The 21,733-nt window shown below is 47.5% G+C and overlaps 2 protein-coding genes across 3 annotated transcripts in view; one reads left to right on the top strand and one right to left on the bottom strand.

Moving 5' to 3' along the window:
- Nucleotides 1-10,306, top strand: part of ZFYVE1 (zinc finger FYVE-type containing 1) — a gene marked incomplete at its 5' end in the record, with an annotated part of 45,808 nt that extends 35,502 nt beyond the window's left edge. The window contains 8 exons of one of the 2 annotated variants that reach the window (XM_079698781.1): nucleotides 859-965; nucleotides 2,955-3,063; nucleotides 4,321-4,418; nucleotides 4,503-4,620; nucleotides 6,903-7,073; nucleotides 7,815-7,995; nucleotides 8,523-8,636; nucleotides 10,069-10,306. In XM_079698781.1, the coding sequence (XP_079554907.1) occupies nucleotides 859-965; nucleotides 2,955-3,063; nucleotides 4,321-4,418; nucleotides 4,503-4,620; nucleotides 6,903-7,073; nucleotides 7,815-7,995; nucleotides 8,523-8,636; nucleotides 10,069-10,301 (1,131 nt within the window). In that variant the 3' untranslated portion in view covers nucleotides 10,302-10,306. The remainder of the gene's footprint in view (nucleotides 1-858; nucleotides 966-2,954; nucleotides 3,064-4,320; nucleotides 4,419-4,502; nucleotides 4,621-6,902; nucleotides 7,074-7,814; nucleotides 7,996-8,522; nucleotides 8,637-10,068) is intronic. The other variant, XM_079698782.1, reaches the window with a different exon arrangement.
- DCAF4 (DDB1 and CUL4 associated factor 4) overlaps nucleotides 1-21,733 on the bottom strand; it is a gene marked incomplete at its 5' end in the record, with an annotated part of 43,128 nt that overhangs the window by 9,656 nt on the left and 11,739 nt on the right. Inside the window, 6 exons of the mRNA XM_079698784.1 lie at nucleotides 16,304-16,548; nucleotides 18,416-18,530; nucleotides 18,887-19,060; nucleotides 19,931-20,028; nucleotides 20,151-20,249; nucleotides 21,331-21,410. Coding sequence (XP_079554910.1) covers nucleotides 16,355-16,548; nucleotides 18,416-18,530; nucleotides 18,887-19,060; nucleotides 19,931-20,028; nucleotides 20,151-20,249; nucleotides 21,331-21,410 — 760 coding nt within the window. The 3' untranslated portion in view covers nucleotides 16,304-16,354. The remainder of the gene's footprint in view (nucleotides 1-16,303; nucleotides 16,549-18,415; nucleotides 18,531-18,886; nucleotides 19,061-19,930; nucleotides 20,029-20,150; nucleotides 20,250-21,330; nucleotides 21,411-21,733) is intronic.

The raw sequence follows: 21,733 nt of genomic DNA, 5'->3' as shown, positions 1-21,733 counted from the left end.
GAAGCTGCCTTTAAACATAAAGTTTTCAGTTTGTTTCTGCAAATACTTTTATTTTTCTTCTTAGCATTTATTTTGGCCACTTGCTGTCTTTTAGGTTACTGTAGTTGATAAAAGACTACCAGAACCTATAATAATTTCTCCTTGCTTTTTGGCTGATAACCCTTATTCTACCTATAGTTCTGTGGTTTCATAAACTCCAGTGAGCACCTTTGGTTAGAACTGGTGGAGATGCCCAGGAAACTCCCAGCTCACTTCTCAGCTCTGCCTGCCTCTGACTGAAGGACAAGCCGCCTTCTTGAGTGTTGGTTTCTTGGTCCCAGCTTCACAAAGATGAAGTGGGCATTAGTCAATAGCTGGTGGTTTTGAATGAAAGACGGAGAGTGTGTGAGGTGTTTATAAATTCCGTGGTAATTAGGAGAGAACAGTAACTTTTTTGCTTACTTCTGACCTCGTGGGAAAGGGCTGGTTCTTTGTGAGGTTTCCTGTGGTGAGGATTGGTGCAAGTCGGGCCAAGAAGGTCTAGGGTAAAGAGCAGAAGTCATTGGCTTCCCTTTTCTAGCTGTGGAGCCCGTAAGAAATAAGCCAGCAGTGAGGGCATATCAGAAAGGCAAGCAGTGGGACTCCCCTGGTGGTCCAATGGTTAAGACTCTGCGCTTCCACTGCAGAGGGCGTGGGTTTGATCCCTGGTCAGGGAAGTTCCACATGCTGGGCAGTGTGGAGAAAAAAAAAAAAAAAAGAAAAGGAAAACAATAATAAAGTTCATTTCAAAAAAAAAAAAAAAAAAAGGCAAGCAGTGCAAGGGCCAGAGCTCTGGGCTGTCCGCCATGTCCCTTCATGTATCACCTTCCCTCCATGCAGGCCCTGAGCGACCGCTTCAGCGGTGAGATCCCTGATGACCAGATGGCACACAGCTCCTTTTTTCCAGATGAGTACTTCACCTGCTCTGTCCTGTGCCTCAGCTGCGGGTAAGTCCCCATCTTGGGCAAAGAGACTCAGAATGGTGCTTCACAGACCTCACTGTGCATGCAGATCATGTGGGGTCTGGTTAAATTAGATTGTGATTTAAGGATGGGGTGGGGGCTGAGATGGGGGTACTTCTAGCAAGTTCCCAGGTGATCCTGATGGTCTGGGGACCATACTTTGAGGTTGCAGGGGATCCCAGGACACATGGTTGTGAAGATTCCCCTGAAGATTCCAACCTGGTTTAGATGTAAAATTGACTGGTTTGGGTAATTTTTACCACAGAAAACTTTAGGTTGCCTGTTTTCTACGTTTCTCTTACCAGAGCTTTCAATGGTAGTCATTCCATCCATTCAACTAATATTTGGTAGCCCGGTGTGTGCAAAGCACTAGGGTAGGTATCATTCCTAGTTGACTGCTTTCACAATGAGGGCAGATGCTTAGAGCACATTAGAATTATCCAGGGAGCATTCAAAATTATTGAGGCCTGGGCCTCACCTCCAGGGATTCTCATTTAACAGATCTGGCATGGGGCCTCAGCACTGGTGTATTTAAAAGGCCCCTCAGATGATTCTGATACGTAGCTCACTTGAGAACACTGAGTTAGGGCAGTATTCTCAAACTTTAATCCGTGTATGCATCACCTCAGGATTTTGTTAAATGCAGATTCTGAATCAGCAGGTCTGGGTGAGATTCTGCATTTCCAACAAGCTCCCAAGTGATGCCTGTGCTGCTGGTCCATGGATCGCACTTTGTTACAGGGGGAACAGAGCAGTGATTCTCAAATTTTAGCATGCATCAGAAAAACCTGAAGGACATGTTAAAATAGATAGTTGGGCCTTGCCCCCAGTTTCTGATTCAGTAGGTCTGACGTAGGGCCTGAGAATTTGCACTTCTGATACGTGCCCAGGTGATGCTGATGTTGCTGGATGGGGACCACACTTTGAGGCTCACTGGATTAATTTGAGCCATTAATGGCTCTTCAGTCAGTCTAGTGACTTGTCTGATGGAGCCCAGGGGATTTAAATGCAGTGTGTCAGGGTCAGATTGCAGACTCTGTCTTGCAGACACTCCCCCAGCTCTCCACCCCCTTCACCACTGCAGCGTCTTTGCTCTCATCAGGACTTCTGCTCCTGTCCTTCACATTCGTCCATACAGAGGAGACCTGAACCTTTTTTTGTTATGAATGGCCTTTTTGCATTGATCCCTGTAGGCCACCTGCTGGGTCACCACCTTGGCCCTGGGTTTGTAAAAAGGACTTGGCTCTTGGATTATACAGTCTGGGCTACGGAGAACTGGGCATTGTCTTGGAGAGGAAGGAGGGATGGTAATTGCCAGTGTGACTTGCCTTCCTTTAGCGGGCCCCATGAGCCCAGCAGGAGGCTTAGGATCTGTTAGATCATCACTTTTCCACGTTAACTAGGGTTTCCAGAACTTTCCCTTCTATCACAGTGAAATTCTAAAGTCCCGATCCCTGGTTTTGCGATGTCAGGATAGCAGAGCTCACTGTTCATTTGGAAGGTTTTCTTGTTCAGCTTAAGCCTCCTCTTAACGCACTGCCAAATTTTGAGGGTCGGTTTTTGTTTTACATCTTGGCAGCCTGTTCTGGTTAAACTTCCCATTTCATGCTGTTTGGATTTTTGAGTTCCCTGAGGGCCATTCAGGTTTTATCTCTGGTCAAGGTGGTGTCTTCTGGCTCCTCCGTTCCTACTGAGGGACCAGGTGGTTTTCCAAGAAGAGATTACTCCTTTGGCGCTTTCTCCTCACACAAGAGTAATAGTTGCTTTACCTGTGTAGTGATGTTGATTGCAAGTATGAGAGAGGCACGTGGGTTTCTGAAAGAAACTGCCCTCTCTCTGCTCAGTATTCAGGGCCTGGTTAATTATGGAGCTCTGGTTTTGGCCCTGGGTCTGGCTCAGGGTCAGAGACTCTTCAGCGTAGGCGGCACTGGCTCCTTTTAGCGGCTTCATTGTCAACTTTTGGGCTTCACTCAGGGCTGGATGTAAGAACAGCATGAATCATGGGAAAGAAGGAGTACCTCATGAAGCCAACAGCCGCTGCAGATACTCTCACCAGTATGACAACCGGGTTTTTACCTGCAAGGTGAGTCCACCCAGCTTCTTCCCTAGCAGCTGGCTTGCCGGCCACAATCTCCTTTTGGGAAGACTGGCTTGGGACCATTCTTTGCTGCATCCCAAAGTATTTGATACTCAAATTGAGTATATCTGGAACTTCTCTCCAGCTCTAACCATAAGAACTCACTTGTCTGTTGCTGGGGACTCCTTGGTTTATTTTTTTAAGCTTCAATCCCCCTTATTTTGTTGAGCTTATATATGCAAGGGTCATCTACATTGACTATCATTCTTTTTTTTTTTTTTTTTTTTTTTTTTGCCGCACTGCGCGGCTTGTGGGATTTTAGTTCCCTGACCAGGGATGGAACCTGGGCCCTTGGCAGTGAGAGTGTGGAGTCCTAACCACTGGACCACCAGGGAATTCCCATACATCGACTATTCATTCTTAAGAGCAGAAATGCTGTTCAGAAACCCAATTTTGATGGATTTCTCCTGTCTGTGACAGGGATATAATTTATAGCTCAGTTTTGGGGCCCGGGATGGGTATACATTCAATTCATAATCATTTAGGGCACTGACTTCCTTTTTTTTTTTTTGAGATTTTTTTTTAAACATCTTTATTGGAGTATAATTGCTTTACAATGGTGTGTTAGTTTCTGCTTTATAACAAAGTGAATCAGCTATACACGTACATATACCCCCATATCTCCTCCCTCTTGCCTCTCCCTCCCACCCTCCCTATCCCACCTCTCTAGGTGGTCACAGAGCACCGAGCTGATCTCCCTGTGTTATGTGGCTGCTTCCCACTAGCTATCTGTTTTACATTTGGTAGTGTATATATGTTAGTGCCACTCTCACTTTGTCCCAGCTTACCCTGCCCGCTCCCCGTGTCCTCAGGTCCATTCTCTACGTCTGCGTCTTTATTCCTGTCCTGCCCCTAGGTTCTTCAGGCCCCTAGGTTCTTCAGAACCATTTTTTTTTAGATTCCATATATATGTGTTAGCATACGGTATTTTTCTGACTTACTTCACTCTGTATGACAGACTCTAGGTGCATCCACCTCACTACAGATAACTCAATTTTGTTTCTTTTTATGGCTGAGTAATATTCCGTTGTATATATAGGGCACTGACTTCTTTAGAGAAAGACTTTCTTCTGCTGTGCTAAACTCAGGGTCTGTAAACCCTCAGCTGGTCTTGTTTATAGGCAGTGGGGCTGGACAGGGATGTGGAGAGGCCAGGGGGTCTGGTGGACAGAGCAGAAGCTGGCAGAGTGCTCCATGTTTCAGGCCTGCTATGAGAGAGGCAATGAAGTCAGCGTGGTGCCCAAGACGGCTGCTTCCACCGACTCCCCCTGGATGGGTCTCGCAAAATATGCCTGGTCTGGGTGAGTTTCAGCTACCGGTTGTTTGGTGTGTTTGTCTCTCCAGGCACCTGGTGGGGTTACAGTATCTATTTGCCTTCCTTGTAGGTACGTAATTGAATGTCCCAACTGCGGTGTGGTCTATCGTAGCCGGCAGTACTGGTTTGGAAATCAAGATCCTGTGGATACAGTGGTGCGGACAGAGATTGTGCATGTGTGGCCTGGAGTAAGAGCTGTTTTATTTTCCTGTTTTCTCTTGTATTGTCCAGTCCTGTGTGTGGGAAAGCAGAACTTGTTTACAATTAAGGTTAACCGTGAATTTCAATATACTGGTGGTTTAGGAAGGTGTGATCTGGAGAGCCTTTCTTGTTCTAGACCCTTAAATTTTTTCCATTTCTTCTTGCATAAATATTAGAAGCACAACTTTATTTGTTTATTTATTTATTTTTTAAAAAATTTATTTGGTTACACCAAGTCTTAGTTTCATCATGTGGGCTCTTAGTTGCAGCATGTGGGATCTAGTTCCCCGACCAGGGATCAAACCCAGGCCCCCTGCATTGGGAGCGTGGAGTCTTAACCACTGGACCACCAGGGAAGTCCCTAGAAGCACAACTTTAAATAAATTAAAAATTGCTGTATAGTTACATTGCCTTAGCAAATAAAACTTTATTTTTTCATATTCTCCTCACTCATTTTCCATATGTGTATGTTTGTATAGATGCAGTTACAATTTATGTGCCACTTAACTGCTTTTTTTCATGCACAATTTTGCTTTGTTTCTACATTGTTTTCACTTTTCACAGTTCTCATTTGTAATCACTGTGTAATATTCTGTCTAGTATTATAGTTCGATTTCGTTCATGCTGTTTATGATTTTTTTTTTTATTATCGAAGAAAATGCTATAGTGACTATCTTCATGTAAGAGAGACTTTGTTTTGGAGTATATTCTTCTTGAAGTATATTCTGGGAAGCGGAATTACTATGGATGGACCTTTACTGCTTTTAATTTGACTTTTGAATTCAAGATGTTGGAAAAACAAATCTGTTCATGAGGCAGTGATATGGTGCTTTCATTCTGCATTAAATCACAATTCACACTTGGAATTACCCATCAATCACAACACATCCAAAACCTTTTTCCTTCACGGAAGAAAGATAAGCAATTTTCTCTAAGGGACTTATTTTACTTGGTGGTGTTCCCCTTGCTGGGTGATTCCTAAAGCCACCAGTTAGCCTAATAGGCCTATCTGCAGATCCACCTTTGAGCTTTCCTGGATCCTGCAGATACCAGAGAACTGAAGATTTCCTTATCGTTTTGTCATCTTCTTTCCAGTTTCCAGCTCCACTGGAATTGGTTGCTGCAGTGTGGTCTCATTTCTGCAGGCCGCCCCCATGACATGATGGCCCAGACCATTCTGTCCCAAGGATTTAATGTGGTCTTGAACTAGTATAACTTTCTCACTAGACTTCTTTGATCAATATCTTTTGTTTTTGATCTGTGTTCTTTCTTGTAAAAGCTGTCATCCTTGTGGTAGTTTATATTCTAAGAAAACAGTAATACCAGTTTATTTTTAGCCTGTATTCCTTACAGTCCTTGGGATTAGGGAATATAGGCTCCTCCCCTTCTCTTTGTTCACTCATTCATCACCATATGTTGTTGAGTACTATGTGCCCAGACTTGACCTAGATACTTACAAAAAAGAAAAAGGATTATTGTTCTCAGTTCAGTCTAATAGGGAGTTGGATGCATAAAGAGACATTGCACTTAATGTGGAAATAGGATTTCTAGAGATGTGCAGATATTAGAGGAACTGAGATGAAGGGTTCCTAACCCAGCCTGGGGTGGGAGGCCTCCTGGAAGAGGTGTCCTTTTTTTTTTTAATAATTTATGTTAACCCTCTTATTTATTCACTTATTTTGGCTGCGTTGGGTCTTCATTGCTGTGCTCAGGCTTTCTCTAGTTGCAGCGAGTGGGGGCTACTCTTCGTTGTGGTGCGCGGCTTCTCATTGTGGTGGCTTCTCTTGTTGTGAAGCACGGGCTCGTGGGCTTCAGTAGTTGTAGCACGTGGGCTCAGTAGTTGTGGTGCACAGGCTTAGTTGCTCTGTGGCATATGGTATCTTCCCAGACCAGGGCTCGAACCCGTGTCCCCTGCATTGGCAGGAGGATTCTTAACCACTGCGCCACCAGGGAAGCCCGAGGTGTCCTCTTTACATAAGTATTTCCTGGGTTGTGTATCTCACTCACAGCAAAGTAAGTTCTGAATTGAACAGTTGTGCACCAAGTGTTATGGTCACGTTGAAGAGAATAATAATATCAGCAATGACTCATGGGTGTGATATTGTCCAGAAGCCAGAGGGATTCCTGGCCTGTCCCTGTTCTTCTCTGCCAGGGAGTTTGTGGTTCTGAGTTGGCTATGATGAGTGTATAACTTGTTTGAGACCCCTCTCTCTCCTTCCTTTTACTCCCTTCGCTCAGAGCATGATGGGAGCCTGCATTTTCATTTCAGACTGATGGATTTCTGAAGGACAACAACAATGCTGCCCAGCGCCTCTTGGATGGGATGAACTTCATGGCTCAGTCGGTGTCTGAGCTTAGCCTTGGGCCCACCAAGGCTGTGACGTCCTGGCTGACAGACCAGATCGCCCCTGCCTACTGGAGGCCCAACTCCCAGATCCTGGTATGGTATGGCAGGATGCCCTGCATCCCTGGCACGGCCCATTCTGCTTGTGCCGCTTTGCCCCGTCCTAAGCTTGCTCTGTGAGGGAGGAGGCTCTGAATTTCTCTCTCGGATTAGCTCTCAGAGTGTTGGGAGGGGTGGGGTGTGTTGAGGCAGCCAATGTCCTCTTTGCCCACTGATTTCCCTTTGTTATTTTGCAAGTATATTCCTTGCGGTGGATTTTAGTTTCTTTCCCTGCAAGGGCCAGTTATTAATGGTCAGATGTCTGAGGTCATACATATAGAATCTGGAGGAAAAGGGGCCTTTAGAGGTCATTTAGGGTCATCCTCAGCTTGAGACATAAACCTCATGGCACCTACAGCAAGGGAGCACCCAGCTTTGGCCCAAGCACTTATGACAGGAAACCCGTTCCTCATCAGCTTCCCAGAGGCTCTTTTGAGAAACTGTGAAAGCAGTGAATCCTCATTGCTTTCTTAGCTGGAACTGGTGTAGTCCCTTCTGGAACCCTGTGACTCAGCCAGATGGATTTGGTACCTTTCCAGGCACTTCTTGGAAGAAAATGTTAATCACAACTGTGCTTCAGTGGGGGTATTTTCACGTGGCTGGAGATCTTAGGTCCCGTCCTTTGGGATCATCGGGGTCCTGCCATTCCCAGATGGTCCTGGGCATCTCCCCCGGGTTGACTTTCTCAGCTGAGCAGACATGAATGTTACCTGCCTCTCTGTTTTGGGCTTGGAACAGAGCTGCAACAAGTGCGCTACATCCTTTAAAGATAACGACACCAAGCATCACTGCCGGGCCTGTGGGGAGGGCTTCTGTGACAGCTGTTCATCCAAGACCCGGCCAGTGCCGGAGCGGGGCTGGGGCCCTGCGCCCGTGCGGGTGTGTGACAACTGCTATGAAGCCAGGAATTCCCAGTTAGGTAACGTGGGGCCCGGGAACTGCAAGGGTGGAGGGGGAACCTCTCTCCTTGGCACTGGGTGTTGGGAACGGGACTCCCACCTGCCTAACCCTATTCCTCACCACGTCACTCTTCTGAGGGTAGTTGCTCCCCGGTCTTGCCCAGCCATGCTCTAAGCTCTTTGTTAACAGGGTCCTGGGGTGCTATTCCTTGCGGGGCGGGGGGGAGGGGGCGTGTTAAACCTGTCCTGTTTACCACAGGCTTTAGACTGAGTCTTCTCTCTGGAGGAGGTTCTAGGTCATGCTCCTTGAACCCTTCTGGCTCACTGTAAAGGAAGGTTATAAAATAGCCCCAGAGGGTTGAGGTAAAGGACTAGCAGATCTCACTGGCTGCAGTGTTGGTGCCCACAGCCCAGACCCTTGCCATCCTTGCAGGACAGCACAGTGGTACCCTGGGAGAAGCATCCAGAATGCTCTGCTGTTGCCCCTGAGTTTTCCATTTGGGAAATGACTAAGAGATAACAGCTTTTCCTTCATCATTGTCTGCAGACGTTACTGAGGCACAGGCGGACGATGAAGGCGGGACGCTGATTGCTCGGAAGGTGGGCGAGGCCGTGCAGAACACTTTGGGAGCCGTGGTGACAGCCATTGACATACCACTAGGTGGGCCTGGCAGTGCCTCTCTTGGGTGCAGTGTATGTGGGATGAGGGCTTTCATAGTGCCTTGGGCTGTCGTTTTGTCAAAGTCTTACTGACCTAGATTGAGTTGGGCAGCGAGGAGGTGACTGAAAATTTACATTTGCTTCTGCTGAATACCTTGGTGGTTTCATGTTTATTCCTGGAGGCCATCCTCTTATATCATTTATTGCTGCATAACAAACTACCTGAAAATGTAAAGGCTTAAAACAACCCGCATTTTATCATGTCTCACAGGAAGGGCAATTATTTTGCTCCAAGTGGCATTGACTGGAATTACTGCTGGATTTTCCAGTTTGGTAGCTGGACTGTTCTCGAGGGGCCAAGCCAACCCCACTTACATGCTGGGTAGCCTGGCAGGGATGCCTCGAAGGCTGGGCTCAGGAGAACTCCCCCGCCATTCCCCATATTCTCCAGGCCTCTCCACGTGGTTTCTCCAGTGGTAGTGGGCTTCTTACATGGTGGCTCAGGACTCTGAGAGACAGGCCTGGGCCTAGAAACTAGCTCTTCTACTACAGTCTGCTGTAGTCACAGAGCCTGCCTAGATTCGAGGGAGGGGGCAGGTTATCAAAGAATTTGTGGCTGTCTTTAATCCGCCACACCAGCCAAGCTGTTATTCCTTTAAGATTTAAGACAGCCACTCACCTCTGGATGTGAGGGGTGCTTATAACCAGGACGGGAAGAGGGAGAGGAAGGGAAGCCCTGCCAGCGTGTGGAGGGCTTAGGCAGGGCTGGCCGGGCCTGGGGTATTTAAGCCCATTGTAGGGGAGAGACCAGGGGTTCCTGGGTGGGTGTGATGAAAATTGCTTGGATCAGATTTAATCACTGTAGCTCACAGAATGAGCTGATGATGAGTTTTTGACTTAAGGGTGTGGGAATAGATGGATTTGTCGAGGCTTGATGCTCAGGTTGTATCTGCTCTCAGGGGTAACCGGGAGAGGCAGGGGCTGCCCTTGGCACAGAGTCTGCCAACTGTGCTCACAGGCGTTCACCTGCTGAGCACTCACTGGCCATTGGGTCCCAGTGCATCAGAAACATTATTTCTTGTAATCCTGTAACCACTTTTGAAGGTGTGTTGTTAAAGATGAGTAAACTAAGGCCCTGAGAATTTAAGGAACTTCTTAATCCCACAGCTACTAACTGACTCAGGCTCAGTGGAACTGGGATGAAAGTACATCCTGATTCCAAAGCCCAAACTTCTTTATTGTTACTCCACTGGTTCTTAATTCAGCCCCACTTTAGGCTCACTTGGAGAGCTTAATAGATACACAAATGTCAGTGCCTAGGTCCCAGCCCCTGAGATCCTGACCTGGGTGGTAGGCGGTGAAGGAGACCTGGGTGGAAGGGGGTGATCTGTGTGCAGTTTGTGCCGACTGCCATGGTTCCTTCCGTGCTGCAGGTCTGGTGAAGGATGCGGCCAGGCCGGCGTACTGGGTACCAGACCATGAGATCCTGCACTGCCATAACTGCCAGAAGGAGTTCAGCATCAAGCTTTCCAAGCACCACTGCCGGGCCTGCGGACAGGGCTTCTGTGACGAGTGTTCCCATGACCGACGGGCTGTCCCCTCTCGAGGCTGGGACCATCCTGTCCGAGTCTGCTTTAACTGCAATAAAAAGCCTGGTGACCTTTAACCCCAGCTCCCTCTCCGAGTCCTTCACAATTCCTTAGGTTCTCAGGGTTAGAAATGAAATCTCGCTGAGGTAGGCCCTCCTCCTGGTCACCTGTTGTGGTATGTGTCCTCTCTGCTCATCCTGAGGCCACTTTCCCACGGTGGGGGGTAGGACAGATGGCGAGCCAGGGTGAGCCTGGTGGCGGGCCTGAAGGCACGAACCCCTCAGGGCAGGGGACTGAGTAGCTTATAGCGAAGGGGAACGAACCTGAATCCATCGCATTTTATTTCAGTTAAAAATTATACATATAACACACACACACACACACACACACACACACACACACAACCTGTATATACATATGAAAGGAATGTGGAGTGTATTCAGGCTGCTGCTGGCTGTGAAGACTTGCACAGTCTGTCCCCAGCACAGAATCAGGTGGCAGTGGCAGCAGGTCTTCCCCACAAAAACGAGCCATGTCCAAGGCCACTGCGTTGCTAGTCACCTTTTGCTGCTTTTCTCCGAGCCTTCGAAGCCTTCATGCCCCTCAGCTGCTGGGGCAAGTGAGCTTCCCAGTTACTTCTCGCTTGGGATAGCCTGTGGAGGATCTCCCTGGGCCCTCCAGAGTCGGATCCCAATTCCTTGCCTAGTCCTGTTGTGGTCAGAGACCACCCAGCTTAGCATGCAGGTCACGGATGGGTGGCAGGTGGGGGGTACGGTCCTCACACCTCAGAAGTCCAAGTGCAGGTGACGCGATGGCCCTCATACAGGGGGAACACAGAAGGAGATGGGCCTTCCCCAGCAGTGTTTCCTGCTTGTTGATGCTTCTGTCTATGCGACCACTTGGCTTTCCCTGCCCAGAAATAGAGCACCTGCTTCCCTCCCCTACGAACCCCCTTGAGCCCACCATCTACTGAGTGTTGCACTAGGGTTTTTGCTTGTTTTGAAGCGTCTTAATTCTTTATTCCTAGACACACAACCCCTCTAGCTATTGGAGGGGTGATCATGAGAAATCTTCCAGGGAAACAGAGCACAGAATGGACTGTTTGTTAGTGGGTTTTTTTTAAAGTATAAATATTTCAACAGACCATTAAGAAAAAATTCTCTCTCCGGTCCTGGCAAGAGAAGTCAGATGAACTTTGTTTCTCAAGAGCTGGGACATCCATTTCTATCGTGACTGGAAAGAGACTGTTGTGTTGAAATCCTGTCATCATGGTGGATTTTATCATCAGTGGCCAAAAATGAAGAATTAAAAGTGACATAGTTCTTGACTGAACTGGTGGGTGGGCCGAGCTTCAGGGAGGTGCGTGGCGGTCATTCTTGGCGTGAGTGTTACTGTGACGTGAGCCCTGGAACATGTTGGTCCCTCTGACCTGCTTCCTTACTGCCTCCTATGGCCTATGACCAAGGCCCTGCTCTAGTACTGTGTATTATTAAATTTGCCGTTATAAAGGAATCTTCCTGCGGAATATGGACTGTGCTGCTTCTTTCCTTTAACTTCATCAGTATATCTTGCTGCCTCTTCTAGTTGATAAGAAAGTAGCTGGTGGCTTTTAGAGCAGAAGCCAAGTGAGAGGTATATTTTACCTATAAATACCTCAGTTTATTCCCCCGGCGAATCCTCTATCACAGAAGAGAGTAGGTGTTACTAGTGACCTATGGAAACACTGGGAAAAGACTGTTTTCTCCCTTTGTATCTGTTGCCTTTGTTCCTCTGCCCTGCCTTGCTTTGTCTGTTCAGCTCCTGTTGAACAACTGCTATCCACTGTCTCCTGTTCTGTCATTCAGGGGCGCCCCTGAGCGTGGGAGTCTGCTGGACCACATAGGGAGGATGCATAAAAGTCTTCCGAACTCTCTTCCTTACACTAGTCAGACCGGTAGAGGAAAGGAAGGTAACCCGGTGTCAAAATAACCAAAGGTTCTCTTTTCTTGCCCTACATACCCAGGGTTCATCTTTTTTTCTTTTTTTAAAAAATTAATTTATTAATTTATTTTTGGCTGCGTTGGGTCTTTGTTGCTGTGCACGGGCTTTCTCTACTTGCGGCGAGCGGGGGCTACTCTTCGTTGCAGTGCACGGGCTTCTCACTGCGGAGCGCGGGCTCTAGGCCTGTGGGCTTCAGTAGTTGTGGCACATGGGCTCAGTAGCTGTGGCTCACGGGCTCTAGAGTACAGGCTCAGTAGTTGTGTCACATGGGTTTAGTTGCTCCGCAGCATGTGGGATCTTCCCGGGCCAGGGCTTGAACCCGTGTCCCCTGCATTGGCAAGTGGATTCTTAACCACTGCGCCACCAGGGAAGTCCCGGAAAATTATCCTAAGGAGATCTTAAAGTTCCAGAGGAAAAGTAAAAATTCCATTCCCTCCAACATATGGGGCCTAATAGATTTCTTGAGCAGGAGACCCTGTTGGCTCTGCTACTTATTAGCAGGAGACCTTGGACAAATTGCTTTATTCTCAGTTTTTTCTTTGGTATATAGGAGTGACCTTCACGTGCTTCGTAAGGTTCTAAGAATTAAAAGGGAATAATGCTGGCAAAAATTGTTCATTCAACATACTAAGTGTCTAGATGTGGCAAGTGCTGGGGAAACTAAGCTTCCTCGAGGTTTCTGTGAAGCTGAGACTCAACAGATGAAAGGAGTGGAGGACAGCTTGAGCAGAGGCCCAGATGACGGAGGGACTTGTAACTGTGTCCTGAGAGCACCAGGTGGGAGGTGGAGAAGGGGCAACAGGGTGAGGCACATGTGATCAAATTTCAAGATGCCGCACATTTTATTCTGAGGTACAAGAAGGCGTTGAGTGCAGGGATCTTTGGGAAGGTCATTCCCGTGGCAGTGGCCATGTGGTGGGTGGCCTGGAGAGGCAGACTTAAAGGAGTGGGCCCAGGGAATTCCCTGGAGGTCCAGTGGTTAGGACTCTGTGCTTTCATTGCCAACGGCCCAGGTTCAATCCCTGGGTGGGGAACTAAGATTCCACAAGCAGCGTGGTGCAGCCAAAGAAAATAAATAAAAATGAAAGGGAAGGCTTTTACTAATATTCATGGAGAAATGGAAGAAGAAACTGAGTTTAGCCTGCAGTTGTTTTCAGAGGTGGTTACATGGAAGATTTACACCAGGGCAGATCGAGGGCTGCCAGGTAAGTGGGGCTAACTTGGTCTCTGGGTGCCCTTGTTGGGGGACACTGAGTGTTGATCTGTGGACATTTCTGGTAACCAGTTTGTGCCACTGTTCTCATCTGTTTAGAAGGCTACAGCAAGCAAACAGCAAAGGGTTTATTGGAGCTCAGTGCTGCTGCCACCACCCCCTGCTCATTCGCTACCTTTCACTGTCACCTGGGGAATGGGGCAAAATGCCTTAACAGACCTGCAAGTGAAAAATGCTTCCAGACTGTGCAACGTACTGATCTTTGGGACACTAAAAAGCAAACATACCAAAATGCTTAATCAGCTTCTCAGCTGAGTTTAACCACTTCTCATATGCTCTAGACCAGGGGTCCCCAACACCCGGGCCGCAGACCCGTATTGGTCGGTGGCCTGTTAGGAACTGGGCCGCACAGCGGGAGGTGAGCGGCGGGCGAGCGAAGCTTCATCTGCCGTTGTTCCCCCGCCCCGCCCCCCACCCTGGTCCGTGGAAAAACTGTCTTCTGCAAAACCGGTCCCTGGTGCCAAAAAGGTTGGGGACCGTTGCTCTAGACCAAATGTTAGGAGCAGTGACTGCTCACTAAAGATAAAGAACAGATTTTGAAGATGTCCCTCACCTCCTTTTTTTAAAAGCCTAAGGGAAACATAAAACTAATTATTTGACAACTGTATTTGCCTAGCAGGAAATTTGGGCTATGGCACAGCTGATGAGTTAGGAAGGTATATGGGGATAGAGCCCCACACGTCAGAACTCACCAGGTATTCTGAGTAGTCAGTTGTCTCCACTGGCTCTTCACCAGAGGTGCAACACCAGTTACTGTGAAGAGCAGATCATGTAATGAACAAACTAGTACGTTGTGAGAACTTTTATTAACTTTGGGGGCAAAAGTATGAGTGATACTAGGGTCATGGCTCAGCACTTACGCTTTTTTTGTGCTCTTGGGGAGGGGCATGTCACCAAAATTAATCCAAAAGACCCTGCTGTGACTGCGGTCACCAGGACCCTTCAATCATACAGCTATTTCCTGGGACCTATGTGCAGGTTGGTATGCCAAGGCTGTAAAGATACAGGGGCGATGTCTCAAAGATTAAACAAACACCTAAGAAATTTGGTAACTGGCGAGCTTCTTAGTCTTTGGTGAGTGCCAGAAAAATTCATTTACTTAGCAATTAAATATGAAATGTTAGCACTGCATGTTTACACTCGCACCAAGCCACTTTGTGATTTCTCCTTAGCACTAGCTGTGTGTGATACACAAGTACTGTCAGCAAATGGAGGAGTGTGGAAAGTAGAGAACGTGATCTCTTCTGGTTCCAAGTCCCAGCTCTCCACTTAACAGGTCTTCATTCTGAGGCAAGTCATTCAATTTCTCTGTGCCCAGAAAATGATGCTAATAATTCTTATATTATTACTACTGTCCTACCTCCTTCATACATTGTTTTAAGGATCAAGTCAGCTAAGATGGAGGAAAGTTATTTATAAAACCTAAGGCACTAAAAATATTTGTTGTAACATATTGCTCATCTACCAGATGACCAATCTGATATTCTCATCTTTTTTGGATTTCTCTCTCTGTACCTTAAGTTGTAGTAGGGTTCTGGAAGGACACAGATGCATAACACTCAAGGGGGTAACCGAAGAGAGTGTAACTGGTGAAGCATCCTGGGCTAGCAACAGTGAGATGCAGTTATCAGCGGTAGGTCTGAAGGGACAAATGGAGAGAAGTTACTGGAATCCAGAGAGCTGTGTTCCAGCAGAAGCTGTAGACTTCGGTAGAGGAACACAGCCACAGCCCACCACACCCCAGCATAAGGGGAGTCAGGGAACTAACAATCCCTCAATCTTCTGCCCTCTGCTTTCCTGCTGCTACATCCCATAGGCTGAACCCACCCTGGGCCAGGGAGCCTGCTGAGATAGTCCATAGCTTCTTGGGGCACAGGAGCAAGTGGAAGCTTTCCAGCAAAGCCATTAATACTGGTCTCAGTTTCTTCCTCACACCGGGTTTGAGCAGATGTTACTGTAGTTGGTTTGATGCTACAGCAGCCAAGCATCATGATCTTCTAAACCATTAACAGAAGCAACATGTCATGTTCTGGTTCTTTCTACATTCTAGTTTATTGTTTGGTAGAAAGGCTCTTTGTATTAACGCGTTGTATAAACATCTCACAAACTGCTTCTCCTAGATTACAAAAGTCAAAGCCAATTTTCTTTGAGATGGGGCCCTTGAATCTGACGTTCAGGTCACTGTGATAGAAACAGGAGCTGCTGTACCTAACATTCTGGAAGGTACTTCAACATATGCATGCTAAGGCCTGTCTAGCATCTAAAAGGATCCATCTTTCCTTACAATGCCTATAGATGGTAATGAATGAGAATCCCAGAGATCTGACACTGGTTATCGAGTGAGTTTGAGAAGGCTAATGATTCCCAACTCAGCTGTAAAATCTCTAGAGACTCAGAGAAATGACTCCCCCTTCTCTCCAGCTGGCTTTCTCAAGTATAGATGCATGTCTTTCTGGGACCCAGGCACTGACTGTCAACAGTCTCACCCAGTTTCATCATTAGGCTTCTTAAAAGGGCTTTTGGTGAAAGCAGCAACTTTAGTTATTGTCAATCTTCAGCCCTTAGAAAAGTATTTTTTGTTTAAAAAAAAAAGGTGGAGGAACAATTCTAAGGAATTCAACAAGAAAAGGAAATAGGTACCTTTTATGAAAAGGACTTTTAAGCTTCTTGAACCCACAGCTTAACTGAAATAACTTAACTGAAGTGTCTCCACATAAAATATAGCACCTTTTCCCCAGCAGCTGGATGGATGGGATATGTGTACACAAGAGCATCCATTTGAAATGCCCTCACTGAAAACGGCAATTGTGGCAAAAATATGGCTACCTGTGCTCCCCTGAGTCACATCCACGTCCCTCCAGGCTGCAACCTGCAGAATTAGCTGTAGGAGAAGCAGTAAAGGTCCTGATGGATGGCCATGAGCAGCCCTGGCGCTCCCCGGAAGCCCCCAAGCCGAGAAGAGAAGGCCACACTGGGAATGTCGGCCTTGGAAGTGGGGTGTGGGGAGGGTATGGTTCTGAGCAGCTGGGCATCATGGAGGCTCCAGATTCTCGTGTAGCAGTCCTGGCCCACTAAGAAAGAGGGAAGACACGCGGCAAGTTAGAGAATGCAGAGAGCCTGTGTACCTGTGGCCCTGGCTTCTATGATTCCTAAGGGCTAAAGGTGATTTCATGTGAGCCAAACAAACTCACAAATGGAAATTATTTCTACTGATAAGATGTCCCTTTTGAAAATTAAAGTTACAGGACTTCCCTGGTGGTGCAGTGGTTAAGAATCCACCTGCCAATGCAGGGGTCACAGGTTCAAGCCCTGGTCCGGGAAGATCCCACATGCCGTGGAGCAGCTAAGCCTGTGCACCACAACTACTGAGCCTGCTACAACTACTGAAGCCCACGCGCCTAGAGCCTGTGCTCCACAACAAGAGAAGCTACCGCAATGAGAAGACCACGCACCGCAATGAAGAGTAGCCCCCGCTCGCCGCAACTAGAGAAAGCCCGTGCACAGCAACGAAGACCCAACGCAGCCATAAATAAATGAATGAATAAATGAATGAATGAATAAGAAAAAGTTACAGGTTGCCCTGGTGCTCTAGAACCACTGATTGCAGGTGTTCAAAGTGACAAGATGCACTGGCTGGCTGTGACACCCTGGGGTGTTCATGGGGCATCTTGGCTATCAGGTGGCCCATTCTGCTTTTCTTGGTGACAAGGGCTATTCAAGAGGGAGCCCAGGCCACCTGTTCTAGATGACATGCAGCTGATTTCCTTTTTATGCGAGAGGAACCAGGAAGAGCTCATAACTTCATTACATCCTGGGGACAAATTAGGTGACAACTCTCCCCTGAGCATTTTCTGGTTTAATGGTTCAGTTCATAAGACTTCATAGTCTTTCAGGGTGCATAGTTGAGAGGAATCTGACACCTGACACCACTGGTTACAGCAGCTCAGATAGGCAATATGTGCTACTGGAGATCTTCAGGGGGAGAAGGGCAGACCTTAGGCGTCACGGATTTTAGTGTGCTTTTGACCATCTGAGTTGACTCTATGACCTTAGGTGTGGTTCATTCAGGTTGTACAGGTCAAGGATTACTGCAGCCAGCCCACTCCCCACATCTGCCTCTCAACAAGGCTCGTATCTTTTCTACTGTTCAGAACACAGAAACTCTCTGGAGATGAAAATTTGTGGAAAACAGACTTAAGGAAGCTAATTACTGGTGGTGGTGACAGTAGTAAATAAGTCTAAGAAAGTTCTAGCAAAGTGATACTTCTTAGCCACAGAAAGTTTCATAGCAAATAAATACTTTCCGTAGGAATATTAGAAAATTTGACATCTGTGAAGACTGGAAACATATTCCTTAATGCCAAGGGCCTACTATTTCGTTTGTCAAACTGCCAAATAATCATATAATCTGTGATCAACTTGTTAACTCCTTTCAAGGGGGTTTGGTGCTAGAAAGCTCTGCTTCTATTCTACAAATCATGGGTTCACAGCAGTGGTGTTAAAGCAATACAATGACCTCCATCTCTTTTCTTAGCATCCTCTGGTGGAAACGGGAGCACAAAGAACAGGGAGCCCAAGCTTTTCGACAGGACAGCTGCACGATGGGATTGAGGGTCACACTGAATGCTGACCTGGTGAATAGGCTTAAACTCCACACCCAGGTCTCCTAAGCCACTATGTTTTATTGCTCCTCACTCGCCTGTAACTGAAGTGACATTTGCCCAGTCATGTGGGGACACAGGGCTATCCACCTGGTGAGTGTTAAAACTGTTGCTTACTAATGTCCAACTCTACATCCCATCTTAACTCCCTGACCCCAACTGTCCAAAATCCCCTTTATTCAGTTTCGTTTTAGAGTAATTTCTCCCTTATCTGCTTAAGTTGCTGGTGCTCCTAAGGGACAGTGTTCGATGGGATGATCTCCTCCTCCCCAGGTACCTGCCACCACGAGTCCTTCTTCCTCGTGCACGTGCAGGGGCAGGTGGGCGTACTCGTTCACGTGCCCTTCGTACTGCCTCATACACTTAGTGGTCCTCAGGTCCCACAGCTTGATCTGTGGGAAGGAGCACAAGGGGCAGTTAGGGAGGGTCCAACAGGTACACTGGTGAAGCCCAGGCACGAAGCCCGAGAGGGCGAGGTGGTCTCCAAAGACCTCTTCAAGTTAGAAAACATGTCTCAAACCCCCGAGCCACAGAGTCCATCAAAAGCACCATGACCAGTTTCACGTCTGTTTAGACCAGATTGGGCTCCCAGCGGGCAGCAAAGCAGCTGCCCCGCACAACTCACAACTCACCTGGTCTCCAGATGCCTCTCCCCTGCCGCTGTCTGACGTCAGGGTCTCTCCTGCAGAGCCCCTCCCCCAACCCAGAGCCAGCTCCAGCGGCTGGAGAAAGTCAGTGGTACCCGTACCATTCCAGCCATGTCAGATGCCATCAGGCATTGCTCTTCTTGCAGGATTTGCACAGAGGTAACTGCTGAGTCATGGAACAGGCGGGTGGCTTTCCAGCCCTTGCCCTGATTTCGACAACGCAGATCAATGGCAAAGATTTCGCCGGAACGACAGCCGTTAAACAGCAAAGGAGCCTGCGGAAAGGGGGCCTGCTCAGTACCTCCCTCCCAAGGCTGGGAGGGGTGTGCCCTCCAGAATACACCCCTGCCTTCCCTCCCCTATCCCAGCTCCTAGGTCAGAGGTATGCGTGGAGCAGGTTGGTTAGGGTTTGAGCCTCAGTGGAGATGGAAGGGTTCCTTATCAAAGGGTCAAGAATTGGACACCATGTGTCCCTCCAGTGTCCTCCCCGCTGGCTGCAACTGGCCCCTAAGGCCTCACCCTGAACCCCTCCCTGTGAAGTGAGGGTGTGCCCTCACTCCTCCCAGGTAGTTAGTGAGAAGCTGGGTGATGAGAGTGGAGTAAGAGAGATCAGAAATCCAGGTAAGACATGGGGTCCCAAACTGCGTGGGAAGGTGGCTGAAGAAACCTGAATAATGAATTCTGTGCTTATTGCCCGAAGCAGGTTGGCACATCTTCCACACTTTTAAAGAAAGGTGGCATTTTCTACAGGTCAAGTCTTTGAAACGTAGTAATGACTAGAATTTTGATTTTTAAATTTATAAAATGTGTAACTTGACAGCTGCAGATAAAAGTGTTATGAATTGGAACATATTTAATTTATACATTAAAAAATTTTACTGTCCTGCTGGCTAATCCAAGTACTCAAGAATTGCTAACAATTCATAAGTTGTTTAAAGGCAGCTGAGCCACGCCCTTCCGGATCAGCCAAATTTCATTCAGCGCTGACTTATTCACCAGGTAACCTGTTAATCACTTCTGGTGCCCTCTTTGTCCCTGTAAAAGAGGGAGGAGGACTAGATTCCACACAGGGGAATCCCATTCCAATCCAGCAAAATATCCACTCTTGGGAAACTTTGTATCAGGCCCTTCCCAATCCAACCAACCATAATAGCAAACTGCTGGGCCAAGACGTCACTGCTGGTCCCAAATGACTGCCGGTGTCCCGTCACCACGCTGGTCACCAGGACTCGCCGAGACAAGCCTGACAGAGACGGAGATGGGCGGACAGTGTCACTCGAGGTCTGGGGAGAGGGACTGTGGACAGGGGTTTAGGGTCTGTGAAATCCTTTACCCTGGGCACCTGGGGAGGCAGCTGTAGCTCACCTGTACTAAAGCAGTTATTTGCCTGGATGTTCAGGGACCACGCACAGGACCAGGCCCCAGGGATCCGGAAACTGCAGAGCATGCCAGGCCGGTCTCCTGCTGAGGGAACAGTAGTAGTGTTAGAAAGACTAACAGCTATCAGGGAGGCAGTATGGTGTCAGATAGGAGGGTTTCAATTCCAGCTATGTGATCTCAAACTTTTTTCAAAAATAATTTCTTTAAATTGATAAAACATACATTAAGGGTACAAATCATAGTATACACTTTAATGTATACTATGTAAAGTACAGCTATGTAACCACTACCCAGGTTAAGAAATAGAACATTCTAGTACCCTGGTACCCTTCCTGTCCCCTCCCAATTACTACCCTCCTCACTCCTCCCTAAAGGGAACAACTATCCTGACTTCTCACACCATCTCTTGGTTTTGTAAGGGAAATTCCGAATCTCTTTTTGCCTCAGTCTCCTCATCTGTAAAATGGTGATAATATATACTCCCACCTCATAAGCTTGCTGTATGATGAAATGCCAGGCACCAGGGTAAGTGCGCGTTAAATCATTTTATCCTCCATGTAACCTGAGGGGGCAGGTATTTACTTTAGAGAGCTTAAGCGATCTGTTCAAACTGGTAAGGGGCACAGCTGGGATTCATGCCAGGTCTGCCTGAAGCCTGCACTCTTAGAGGCCTGATCCTTGTCTAATTGATCCTAATTCTCTGAAAGACTGAAAACTTAATATCCAGAACGCTGCCAGGCAGTTGGACTGCCTTCAGCCAGACAGAATGTAAGCATCCCTGACAGAACCTGCTATACAGTAGGAGCTTAACACATGCTCTCTGGGCGATCTATATAGGCAGCCCCAATAAATATTTTCATCTCTTGTACTGGTAACACACACTTTCAAGTTCCGGCTACTGAAGTGACCCAAAAGGAGGGGATAAGTGAAGATGCACATGCTTCTAGTACTAATCCTGGGTCAGGTTTAAGAAATCCGCCCAGGTGCTCTGCAGACTGTCCCCACCCTGCGAGCTCCGACTTGGGCTCACCAGCCCATGGTTCCCACCCCTCCTGTCCAAGCCGTCACCACGGAGCTTATGCGCTGTTGGCTGCAGCTCCTGGGAGGCAGAGGACAAAGATGTCCCTTAGCACCTCCTTATACAAAGGAAAAGGACCCCTTGTACCTGGATGACTACTGACAAACAATGACGCTGGGAGCAGGGTGGCACAGCCTGGAGTCTCTGCAATTCCCATGAGGCACAGCCTGGAAAAGCCGTTAAGGACAGCCAAGTACACGTCTCCTCTGGGAGGAGAATGGGCATCAGTACCCTTCAAAAAAGGTATAATACCCATCATCCACATTTAACATGTTTACATTTTCCATATTTAGTTTCAGATTTTTTAAAAGGAAGAAAATGTCACAGATACGGTTAAAGGCCCCCTTTTAACTTTCCTCCACCCAGAGAGAATCGCTATTCTAAAACTGGTCTGAGTTCTAGGCCTTAATATTTCCACTACACAACATTTGTCCATGAACAATATAAAGAACACATTTATATGTTTGATTTTAAAATGCATGTAAATGGC

The sequence above is a fragment of the Hyperoodon ampullatus genome (genome assembly GCF_949752795.1).
Source record: "Hyperoodon ampullatus genome assembly, chromosome: 3".
Taxonomy (NCBI): domain Eukaryota; kingdom Metazoa; phylum Chordata; class Mammalia; order Artiodactyla; family Ziphiidae; genus Hyperoodon; species Hyperoodon ampullatus.
This window is presented reverse-complemented; position numbering and strand designations above follow the sequence as displayed.